General features: G+C 38.7%; 1 protein-coding gene across 2 annotated transcripts in view; it reads left to right on the top strand.

The window, feature by feature from the left end:
• The window catches only part of adamts6 (ADAM metallopeptidase with thrombospondin type 1 motif, 6), an 87,227-nt gene that overhangs the window by 67,023 nt on the left and 7,212 nt on the right, over positions 1-12,992 (top strand). For both annotated transcript variants that reach the window (XM_088070583.1, XM_088070584.1), the window contains 4 exons: positions 1,592-1,730; positions 4,614-4,743; positions 8,766-8,970; positions 10,337-10,513. In XM_088070583.1, coding sequence (XP_087926709.1) covers positions 1,592-1,730; positions 4,614-4,743; positions 8,766-8,970; positions 10,337-10,513 — 651 coding nt within the window. The remainder of the gene's footprint in view (positions 1-1,591; positions 1,731-4,613; positions 4,744-8,765; positions 8,971-10,336; positions 10,514-12,992) is intronic.

Below are 12,992 nucleotides of genomic sequence, written 5' to 3'. Positions count from 1 at the left end.
AGACTCACTGAACCAGACGGTTCAAAAGCTGCTGTAGTCCAGCTTTTTTATGTTAACAGTGGTTCAAATAATATGTGTGAGGTGAAAGGGTTTAAGGGGCAAAAGGGCAAGTTAGAGACTAGCTGGTGAACATAGTGGAGAATTTATTTTTCATTAAGTTTTCAACATTTTGCGTTATATATATATATATATATATACACATATATATAAATACAATATATATGAATGTTTAAAACTGCCAAGGTGCGCTCCTTGTCCGTGCATGAGACTGTTTATGCAGAAGTGTTTTAGATCGTAGCATTTTAGTGAAAATACATGTGTTTGACAAGTACTGAGTACTAGTATGGATAAATGAGACTTGGATTATACTGCACAAATTGCGTGAGAGTTTGTAAATGTATGTTTTGATATAGTAAGTAATTTTTTATTTATATAACATTAAAACATGCAGTTACAAAGCACTTCACAAACGCAGTTATATGCACTTAAAATAAACAAATGAACTAATTAATCGAGTTTCAATAATGAGAGACAGACAAGACCAAAACAAAAATAAAAAATAATTTTTAAAAATATGGGGAAAAAAGGGACAACAGCTATAGAAGAAAGCTACGAAACAAAACTGTATTTATGGCGTATTATCATAATTGCATATTTAAAATTATGTTACAGAATTATTTTAAGTACTTTTTCCTGTTTAACAAAAAGAAATAATAATAATAATAAAAGCATAACACATGGAGTTGCTCTATATGAAGGCTTGCCTATAAAGGTGGGTTTTTTAGGAGACACAGTTCGAGGACTCAGCAGATCTGATGAACTGGGGAAGATCGGGGAAGAAGAGGTTCGGGTTTTGTTTTGCAATTTGAGAGATGGACAGAAAAGAGGCCAAAATTTGAGGATCAGATTTATCGAGAAGTAGAATAAAGAGCAAGGAGATCAGAAATGTAATTTGGGGTGATCAATCAAATCTTATTCATACAGCACCTTTCAAACAAATCCAATGAAATTCAAATGGCTTTCCAGTTTGATCAAAGAAACAAAAACAAGAACAACATATGAAATACGCAAGATTGGATCTTAAAAATAGAATAAGTAAAAACCCTAAATCCATAAAAAAAAAACATAAAATAGTAAGACACTGCTTAAAAGAGACTAAAAAGATCAAAAGTATCAATAATTTCAGCTCCTCTCAGATCCTCCAGCAGGCTGTTACATGGAGGCATGTGGAAAAAAATCACTGTTTTCTTCACAAATTCAGTGTAACACAAAGTGAGGAGTTGATATACAAATGGTCTGTGGATGAAATATTACTTTAAATCTGTCAGAAGCCAGAAACACGACTCCAAATAATTGCATATGTTTCACAGAGCCTTTGCGCTGTGTGTTTAAGAGACTATTTGCTAACAAGCGTGCTTTATTAACTTTATGGGGTGTTAATAAGTTAATGTTGTGTTTAGAGTTTGTCACTTTGCTCCCAAATGGCCCCAAAAGTTCAGTTCATGCACATTTAAGGACAAGAATCAACGCAGAAATCTGATTAAAAGTGCCTCTTCTTCCTAATATTTCTTTTTTGCTGCTCCCTCTGCAGGTCCTGCTTCAGGAACAGAACCTGGGAATACGCTACAAGTTCAACGTGCCCATCCAGCGCACAGGAAGTGGCGACAACGAGGTGGGCTTCTCCTGGCACCACCTGCCCTGGTCTGAATGCTCGGCGACGTGCGCCGGAGGTAAGTCAGCGCTGCAGCTCTGCTCCTCCGAGATTTTAATGCTCGCAGAAACGCAGCTGTAGTTTCAAATGGGAAACTTTTTGTGACGATTCTCAAGCTCAACTTTTTTGCACAACAGTTAAAATACTTACGCAGTCATGTTTTCTTTAGCTCAAGTGTTAAGACGGGAAGCAACAAGAGTTACAAACAGACAACATTGAGAAAAGAAATTAGAAAAAACAAAACAAACTATAAAACACAAAAAGAAGACTAAAAATTATGTTAATATACACTATAACAAACCATAAAAACAAGACAATTAAAAGACCAGCTAAGATAAACCTTGATATTGGCGTGTAGAAGATAAAATACAAAAGTCCAGCAGCAGAGCTTTGAAACCAAAGAGTGCAGCTTCAAGTTTTTCTGCAGAAAATTCCACATATTTGGAGCTGCACACATAAACGCTTCAAACTGAGTACGAACTTTAGGTATAAACATTTAGAACAAGTTCTCCGGAGAGCATAACCGTTTTCATTTTTTTGCTTAGTTTAGACACATACATTTGCTGGAAGCAGGCCATAAACAGCTTTGCAAATAAAAGAAAGTCAATAAAAAACTTTACAGTTTTAAAGACAGCCGCCAAACACGAGCAAACAGGATGCAGTGATGAGTAAGAGGCTTGCAATCAGTAATGAATCGCAATGCACCGCGATACGCAGAGTCCAGAGCGTGCAAACACTCAGAGGGTCAAGTTTCCATCCAAATTAGCTGTAAATTTGAACAGAAATTCTAGAAAATGAACATAAGAAAATGCAAATGAATGTGCATTTGCATCAAAATAAATATGAGGAGTTCAAGGTGCAAAGTCTCCAGTCGGGTGCTAACTTAAAAAAAATAAAATAAATAATATTTTAAAATGTTATGGAAATAAGACCTTTCTGTTTGTTTTATATATTAATTATTTGAGGAATGTTATTGCCTTCTTATAAATCTACACAGATCGGATGTTTTCTGACCTTCTTAGTTTTTTTATGCACAAATTGAAAATGTGCTACACAGGTGTAGAAAAACCCACTTTTTTGTTGAAAACAAAACCTCCAAAATAATTCGCTCACTAATGAGCTTTCATGCATTAATTCAATCATAAATAAAAGCGACGTTCTTTACGTCTGTCAGCTGTCAAATGCAGAAATACTCCAATTTTAACATTATTTCTTGTGTTACACAGTTTTTAATGTATTTCTGATAAGTTCTAGTTCTCTTGTTCAGCCTGTCAGTCACAAAACATACAGGTTTTTTTTTATTGTGAAAAGTGCTTCATAAACTCTGGTTTTTATAAAACTGCCGTACAAGTTTTCATTATTAAAGTTTATTTTTCTATAAGAGAGAAGAATACCGTCTGCTGCGTGTCGACCTTCTGCTGAGCTCCTGAGGCCAGTCGCCTTTTATAAAAGAGCACTCCAAGCATTTTGGTGTTGAATAGCATAACACGCTGTGGGTGTTTAAATTCCTTTAGAATATTTCTAACCTTCTCAAATATTTAATACTTGTGTGTATGTGTGTGTGTGTGTGTGTGTGTCATTCTGTAAATCTTCCCCAACCAATAATTACACAAATGCCGAAGAGCAGTGTGTGGAAACCCAGTATCATAATTTGCGATGGCTTTCCAAAATCATTACTTTATAGCTGGAGATTCAGCCCTCTAATAAATTCAATATGTATATTTTCCATATTTTAGCCAGAGTAATGAATATGGTGTAATTTCTGTGAATGAGCTGCTCCGCATAGCTTCTGGTTTACCAGCGCTGCACACAGATACGGCCGCTCTTCCACAGCGCTCGTCCTACAAAGTCAAACATTCAAAAATCTCAAACCGCAGTGAAATGTTGACCATGGCCTCAAGAATGACTAAACCAAACCTTTTAGCCCAAAAGCAATGGGTTTCATGTAACAATAAATAGTGTTTCTTCCCAGTTGTCAAGTGTGGCCTGGACGGGTTTGTAATATTTTGTAAAAGCATGACTGAATAAGCATGTGGGTTTCTCCGAGGAAGGATTTCCAAGCGCGGAGCAGAAGCTGTTCCTCAGAAAAAGGGGAAGCACACATGTTCCTCCCAGTGTTGTAAACATGCCTTTGCATTGTTGATCCAAATGATCTAATTTGCGTCTCGGACCGCACTTGGCTTTAAATCAGCAAAATGTTATTTAATCACGCACCGTTCGATAAAGCAAGCTCAGCTAATCACCGAGCGATGTTTAATATATCACCGCGGTAATAAAATCCATGAAAAACACCTTTTGACAGCCTTACAACCAAAACTCTTTTACCCCATGCTTGGTGCTGCTCCTCCAAACTGTATTTCACTTCGAGCACAGATGGGTAGATTTTCTACGCACACACACACGCGCACACACACACACACACATCCATATCTCATTACATCTGCCAGACAAGTCTGCTGTGGGATATGTCCCACGAGGGCCCAAGCAGACCCTTTCTGAGCTGGTATGGCATAGACACATGCATGCACACACACATATAGCAAACACATGCATGTTCTCACACACACACACACACACACACACACACACACACACACAGTGGGAGGTGTGACACTGATACGGTAGCCCTCACTCTCTCCATTAGAAGCCAAAGTAAAGAGCTCTCTGCTCTGTAAAAGTGATTTGCCAAGATATCCTGCAAAGAATCAGGAATTTACATGTCTGGATTTACTACAGACTGAAAGCGATACCATCTCCGCTCAAACACGCCGTTCGACACGGCGCTCGACACGGCGGGCCCGGCCGTCCATGTTTCTGTCTGAAGGGGGGTTTAAATGTGCGAGATCAGCTGAGCTCTGTGCTGCCTTATTCTTGATCAGTCTTTTGTTTTTAACCATGTCAGGTTCCCAGAAGCAGGAGGTGGTGTGTAAAAGGCTGGACGACAACTCGGTGGTCCAGAACAGCTACTGTGACCCAGACAGCAAACCTCCAGAGAACCAGAGAGACTGCAACACTGAGCCGTGTCCTCCAGAGTACGTAACACACAATTATCAATTGTTAACCTGAAAAATGTGACAAAAATTAGTGAAAAATGGCTATCAGAAGTTTCCAGAGGCCGAGGTGACGTCCTAAGTTTGCTTGTTTAGTCCAAAACTCAGAATATATTCACTTTACATTATTATGAAACAGAAAAGAGCTGCAAATCTTCATATTTTAAGAAGCCGACAGCAGAAAATGCTTGGTATTTTTGCTAGATAAATCGCTTAAATGATTAATCCACTTACCAAAACTTGTGTTGATGATATTTATGTTGATTTATTGATACATTTTCTTTCATTTTTTTTTACCCTTAGTCATGGTCTCCAGTTTAGTTAAACTTTTATTGACCTAGAAAGTATCAAGAATACTTCCACCTTTTAAGGTAAACACTTACCTATTTAAACATTCAGCACAAAGTCTGCTGTTCTCTTGAGCTGAGTTTGTAACCAACTGTCCAATATCATTATTTAGATTATTTATTTAACCTTAATTCAGTCTCTCTTTGAGGAGATTCAGATCTTTTTTTGGAGGAGACCTGGCCAAGATAACATGCCATTACAAGGTTACAAAAACTATAAAATTCAGCATGTCAATAACAGACAGCGGACAATAAAAACAGTCTTTTAGCTCTGCTTTTGGTCTCAACCATCTCCTGAAGAATAAATATTTGTCTCTTTAACTACTAAATGCTTCACCATGTTCACCAGCTAGTCTTTAGCGTAGTCTTCTGTTTAAAGCTGGGCAAGAAGGGTACTTTTTTTCGCTGAAAACATCCGCCTGCTGCATCTGGAAACATCACTTATGACGGCGATGAGACTGAACCAAAACAGTTAAGTTACAAACCCTAAAACCAAAATCATCATCTGAATGTTGCTAAAATGTTCTGTAGAGCTGAGATCTGTCAGGTGATCATTCTCTGTAGGTTTTTAGGAACATTTCAGCCCCCAAATGATCATTTGAATATCAGTTACTTACCTCATGTTGCACTGAAATCATGAAGCAAACATTGCTTTTCTTGCATTCTTCCACATTGAACAAAGAATCCAAAAACTCAAAAAAATCTCGATGAATTGATGTCGTAGAGGTTCACGTTTCACGACAGCAAAACTATATAAAAACATCTCAAACTCTCACACAACTGGTGCAGTATAATCAAGTCTCATTTATCCAGACGTACGTTCAACTTCCCAAACAGAACTAAAGTGGAACTTGTCTATACTCTCTTCAAGGCCAGACTGCACGACAAAAACAGTAATTTTAACTCACTGAACACAGGAGCTGCTGGTTTACAGCTGCTTCAATCTGTAGTTTGTTTGTGTCTTTGTGTGACGTTGGTTTAAAAGGGTTAGTTCAAATTCACCAAAATCACACAATAACACAAACAAACTATCGATCAAGGCATTTGTAGGCCAGCAGCTTCTGCCCTCAGTGAGGTAAAATCACTGTTTTGTCAATGCAGTCTGGCTTTTTTTAAAAACATGTATTTAAAATTTTCATACATATACACACGTATACACACACTTATTATATCAAACATGTAGATATTTGTCTCCTCGACTAAACAAACAAAAAATCACAAAGAAGAACTTCTCAGACACTTTGTGCACACATCTTGAATGCATATTTTAATCAACGGCATTTCATCATTCTCCTAATTTGAGCTCATATATTAACCACGTTGCAGGGTTCACATCACGAAGTACGTATTCCTCTGAAACAGTTTCTCTGGTGTTCATTTTGGATCCCTGTCACTTCAATTCATCATGAATTTTCTCAGTTTTTGTAATCGTCGTTCACTGTGGAGGCATGCAAAAAAAACAAAGTTTTCTTCACGAATTCAGCGTAACACGGGGTGAGTAACTGATACACAAACGCTCATTCTGGGGGGGGCGGGGGTGAAGTATTCCTTTAATTTACTGCTTGCAACCCTCCATAAAAACGAGACTTGCGATATTCATTCGCCTTCAATGAGCCCTACTTTGTGAAGTGTGTTTGGAAGAAAATAATAAAAATGGCTGTGATTTATAACTTCACATGTTAACTATTTTCAGTGTTTGCCTCGTGCCAGAAATTAGAGGCCTTGAAAATGACCACCTGTGTTTGATTGTTTTGGCTTCTTCGCCGATCCTCGAGGGGTAACGCACACGTATACAGGTGGAATATGAACTTGCGTTTGGTGGCCAAAAAGTCTGTAAACCCCTCAGTGTAGCCCGGAGCGCGAGCCAGACTCGCTTCAATCACATCTGGAAAAAGAGGGATTAAATGCATCGGGTTAATTAGTTTCAGACTATCTGACAATTATTTGTGTACGAGACAGAAAAACTGATAGTATCGTAAATCTACTGAATAAGTGGTAATTTGTTTTCATACATTGAAAATAGTCTCGGGTTATTTATTTTCACATCTGTATTCAGTGGACGCAGACTTGTGCTATCTCATTTATTTTGATTAGTGCTTGAAGGCTGTTGCAGTGAGTGTGTGTGTATTGAATTACAGTGCACACATGACGTGTGTGTGTGTGTGTGTGTGTGTGTGTGTGTGTGTGTGTGTTAGGGAGGCAAACACCCCCGTCTGCAGCCTCAGGACAGGCCGACTAAAGGAGAGCACGTAAACACGATTGTTTTAGAAATAGCGGCGTTTTACGGGCTGCAGTAATGAAAGCTAACACAGATGTTTGAACACGTCGTTAATTCTGTATACATTCCTGCAGATGATGTAATATCTCACTGGCTGGATGTGTTTGCAGCGCTGTTGTCTGGGCAGTTTTATGATATTAATTCTGAGGTCTGGAGACAACGGGGTTGAATGAGACTGGCTTTAATTTTCTGGAGGTCAAAACCTAAAAAAAAATTTTTAAAAATGTTGCTGTTTACCTGTCACAAAAGTGAATCTGCAGCTTTCATTTTTTAATAAATGTTAAATGTTTTTTACAGATGTTGTGTCCAGGAGCATTTTCAGATGTTAATACAATACTTTGTCAAGTGACACTAAGATAAGGTTGCTCCTATAGTATGCTTTTGAAATAATAGTTTGAATTTTTGGAGACACTCTTATTCTCGTGTTTTCGTTAGCACCCTCGTGTTCGTGCATTAAATCCTCTGGGAAAAAAATCACTTAAAACTTTCTTAATATGTAATTTCGGGTCTTACATGCATCATAAAAAGCATCAAAAATGATCAGACATTAGCCTCAATCCATATTTGAAATATTGTAATTTTAATTCTTTCACAGTTTCCTGAGGCTGGGTTGATTTGGGCGTTGTTATCCCCGATCAGCATCACGAAATACGGACAAAGAACATCAAAAATTCAATGTCAGGTGTCAGTTGATATTAATTTAAGACGCCAAACTGAAATCCCTCAATGCTCCTTTCAATAGGGTGCGTTCAGAAACACTCACTCTGAGTGCCGGAGCGCACTTTGGCACAACCTGGACTGTTAGGAAATTCGGAGCGCTGTTGAAATGTACCGTTCGTTTATCCAGAGCACGGCACTCTGGGAGAGGGAGCAGCAACATGAACCCTGAACCCTTCGTTAATTCACGGAGAAACAGAGCGCTCCGCGGTTTTGAACAGCAGCTCTCTCGTTTTACTGCTGAGCGTCAGATTGGCTTTACGAACGCAGCCAGAGTCAGAGGGCTGGAACAGATAGAGCTGCACCTCGCCGACTCTTCTTTGCTCCATGGCTGTCGTCATGGAGACAGAGACAGTCGACAAAAGGTGGGATCCAAGGAGGCATCGATCAAAACGTGATCTGCCCACACAGTCTGGAGAAATGCTATAATGTCCCAAATTCTACCGTAATTAGAACAAAATCGTCGTTACTTTGATTTAAATCAGGAATAAGATTATTCATTTGACAGAAAAGCAAAATTTTCCGTCTTTTCCTTTTTGGTAATAAATTCACAGAACCTACAGAAGCATAACGTGATTTTTACACCCTGACGTTAAAGCCAGCTTGTGATGAAGAAACCACAGGAAGTAAAAGTCCTCGTAACTCGTGTCTCTGTCCTGCAGGTGGTTTATTGGCGACTGGTCGGAGTGTGGGAAGACGTGTGACGGCGGGTTCAGGACGAGGACCGTTCTGTGTATCAGGAAGATCGGCCCCGCTGAGGAGGAGACGCTGGAGGACACGCACTGTCTCACTCACCGACCCATCGAGCGAGAGTCGTGCAACAACCAGTCCTGCCCTCCAAAGTGGGTCACTCTGGACTGGTCCGAGGTGAGACGGTCTTCTGAAACACACTATCACTCTGGTGGTAATTTAGTCTCTGTGGACAGGAGCGAATGTTTCAGAGGTCACAATGTCTCCAGCAGATATCTGAGCCAAGATGTCCTCCTCCATGTGCTGGATGTAGTTTACAGTCAATCACAACTTTAAGTCCAAACCGCATATCAGCTGATGTCTATAAACAAATATCTGCACATTAATGCATTTAAATAAAACTCATCAATGGCCAAATTTTCATCCGTAGATAAAGAATGAGGTCAGAGATTGCATTTTGGCCAAAGTGCTCCACCTCTTCTGCTCTTCACACAGACTGTTTAATAGCCTTCATTAGTATATTGTAACCTACATGTGAATTATGGGCACGTACACACATACTTATGATTTGTCTTTATTTTTGTCATTTTTAGTTGACCCCATTGTATATTGCTAATGATAAAGTATTGTAATTTATTGTATTACCTTGATTATATTGGCCCTGATTGTTTTTTTCTGTTTTCTTTTTGACCTGTTTTCCATTACTGTTCTTAACCCTTTAAAACCTGGAGTGACTTCACTTTTCTAGTGCTGATTTCAGATGCCTTTCACAAGTATTTAAACTTTTAAATCCGAAGCAAATTAGTGCAAAATCTTTCAAAAACATGGAAAAAAGGCCATAAGCAACTTGGTAAATGTTCAACAAATAAAACTAAAACTATGTTTAAAAAGCTACAGGAAAAAATTTTACATTAAAAAGAAGAAAAGCTACAGAAAAACTGCATTTAAAGCTAATTATCAAAATTACAAATTAATAATTCTGTTACAAAATTGTTAAGCACTTTTTCTTGGTAATTTTCTGTAAATTAAATTACATTAATGTTACATAACAGTATGTTTTTTTATTTAGGGGGAGGAGCATACAACTTTAAATGGCTGTATTTAGTATTTATTTTGCAGCAGATTTGTAAAAAAAAAAAAAAAGCATGGCCTCCAAACTTGTGGGCCCACAGGTTTTTGCAGATTTTTTTTTTTTTACATTTTGCCATTTTTTTATAGAAAACATAAATTGTATATATAGGGTATAGGGTTTATGGAAAACATTTTATTTTTTTTATTTTTTATGTTTTTTATTTTTTTATTTTCCTTTTTATAAGCAATTCTCAGGTAATTTTCCTTGTACTTTTTTTTTTTTTTTTTTTTTTTTTTTTTTACTAATTTCTTGCAAATATTTTGGTCATTTCTACTTTTGTTGCTCATTGTCTTCTTCGCATACTTTTGAAATAAATCAAGCCAATTTGCCCAAGTTTCAAAGGGTTAATGTTGCCAATAAATAACTGAGAATAAATGAAAGTGAAAATGAAATGTTCTCCTCCCTCTTCAGTGCACGCCTAAATGTGGCCCCGGCTTCAAGCACCGCATCGCCTTGTGTAAGAGCAGCGACCTGACCAAGACCTTCCCGCCCGCCCACTGCCCGAGCCGCAACAAACCTCCGGTCCGAATCCGCTGCAGTTTAGGACGCTGTCCTCCTCCTCGCTGGATCCCTGGTGAATGGGGACAGGTAGGACTATTTTTAACTCGATTTTAGAGCGCTTCCCGAACAACGGTGCGCCGGTTAATCCTTTAAAAGGACGGCTTGGATGTTTAAGAGACAAAAGATGCTCGGATAGATCCCATGTGTCGGTGAATGGTTAATGTAATTTACACCTGGATGACACGCTGAGCGGGCCTGTGACGTGCGTGTGCGTTTGTGTGTGTGGGTCCAAGTGCTGCAGCCGGCCGGAGCGAGTGTGATCAGAGGCAGGAAGATCCTCCCGGCTGTTTGAAGTTTATCTCTGCCTCGGCGCAGGCCGCTCTGTCGCTTCCAGGAACTGGCTTCAGAGGAAGGAGCGAGGAGTAGCATTCTTGGGCTCACCCTGACATGACTTGTTGAGCACTTTACAACACAGCTGACTCATGTTGGCGAGGCGACGCCAGCAAAACGTGCGTCACAGAAACGCTGTGTGTACAAAGAAGCACGGCTCGGTATTTTGTGGGATTTGTTAATAATTTAGTGTAAAAGTGGAATTTTTAAACAGTGCGCTCTGATGTTTAGAAGATTGTGGAGGTGATGTCATGGCTTGTGTTTTTTTTTAGGTCAGAGGTCAAAGGTCAAGAGTCAGGCGGTCTCGGTCTCAGCTCTCATTTTGCTCGTAACGGCCACATGTGCGTCCACATCAATAACACACCTTTACAATTTGATCAGTGCCAATAATAGTCGTAAACAAACCAGACCTGACTGATAACATCAGGCTGGTCCATCACAGAGCCAGCCGAGGTTAACCCTTTCAGACCTGAGCTAACTGGTTTCTTTCAAAAGTGTGGGAACAAGGCAGTGAGCAATGAAAGAAGAAATGACCCAAAAATCAACAAGAAATGAGTAAAAAAGTACAAGAAAATCTTGAAAATAAGTTTTAAAAAAAAGAAAAATCATTTTAAAAAAGCCATTAAAATATACCAGGTTCTCATGGTCATGGAAAATCTGGAAAAGTCATGGAATTTTTTAAATATCGTGTTTTCCAGGTTTGGTAATGTAATAGAACTTTCTATTTTCTTTTCTTTTTTTTTTTTTTTTACATTTTGGCAATTTTTATAGAAAATATAATGGGGATTTGTAGTATTTGGGGATTTGGGGATAATTTATTTATTATTATTAATTTTTTTTTTAGGGTATAGGGTTTATGGAAAACTTTTTTTAAAAAAAATAATTTTTAAAAATACAGATTTGGAAGGTTTTCTGGTAATTTTTTATAGAAAATGTTAAAATTTGTGACTTTTTTATTTAAATTTTTATTTTTGAATGGCATGTTTTCTTTTAAAAGTCGTAAACAGAGCAGATCTGACTGATAACCTCATCTTGGTTCATCGAAGAGTCGGCTTGAGTTAATACGTCGTGGAGCAACAGCTGGAGTCTTCTCTTACGCAGCACTTTCTCGTGCGTGTGTGTGACTCCCCTCCCCTTTTTTTTGGCTGTAATAACAAGCTTCGCCCTCGCTGCTCCGGTCCCTCGAAGCGTCAGAAAGGAGAGCTTGTTGCCAGCTACCGAGCGCCTGGTCTCCCAAGGCCAAAAGGTCACTGGTTCAAATCCCACTTAAGTCGCACCATTGACGTACGCCATCTGTCAAGGCCGGCAGCGAGTCCTAATAAAGACTCTCTAATTGGGAAGGGATGACATGCGGGCTCAGTGATCTGAGGCAGCCAGGGAGGATCATTGAAGGTGACAGAAAGCCTGGTAGTTCTCTCATCAGCTGCGGGAGTGACGGTTCATATCACACACACACACACACACACACACACACACACACACACACACACACACACACACACACACACACAGAGTGACGTCTGACAGGTGTGTTTTTTCATTCAGAGTCATTACAAAAAGTCATCTGAGGTGTTTTGCCAAAGGTGTGTTGGCATCTACTGCATTTGTTTTTGCAGTCTCTTTTTAACGGCCACCCATAGAACCGCTTTTTATTACAGCTGGCACGTTTATAGGAGTCAGGTGCACGGTTTGGGTTCAGTACAAAAACCTTTTTCGTGTGTCAACAAACATTTTCTCCCTCAGTTCTGTGGCCAAGCTGAGACCATCGAATAGAGTCATTTTTTATTAAGTTTTGCTTCTTTTATTCTAGAAAACCAAGCCAGTATGAGCTTATGCTAAAGGGAGGCGTCTCTCAGGTTTATGAAGACCCATTAACATTTAATACTCCAGTGTTTTGGAGATATCCTTGTAAATAAATCCTAAATAAGACTGGGAACAAAAACATTTGTACAAAAAATTGGCACCAGCTCATTAAAAAATAATATCTCGGGTCTGTGAAACAAACAAAATGAAACGGTAAAGTTAATGATGTGTTATAGTTAATCTATTCTACTCACTTTTTATTTGTTTTTTAATGTAGTATTTTACTCCTATTTTTTTTTTTTCAATTTCTGTCGTATTTCTGCAGCTGTATTTGTCAGATTGTTTTGACGACAGCGAGAAGAGAAACTGGAAA

The sequence above is a fragment of the Plectropomus leopardus genome, chromosome 20 (assembly GCF_026936395.1).
Source record: "Plectropomus leopardus strain MGB_pleo_1.0 chromosome 20, ASM2693639v1, whole genome shotgun sequence".
NCBI classification, from domain to species: Eukaryota; Metazoa; Chordata; class Actinopteri; order Perciformes; family Serranidae; genus Plectropomus; species Plectropomus leopardus.
Note: the sequence above shows the minus strand (reverse complement) of the source record. Positions and strands in the feature narration are given on the sequence as shown.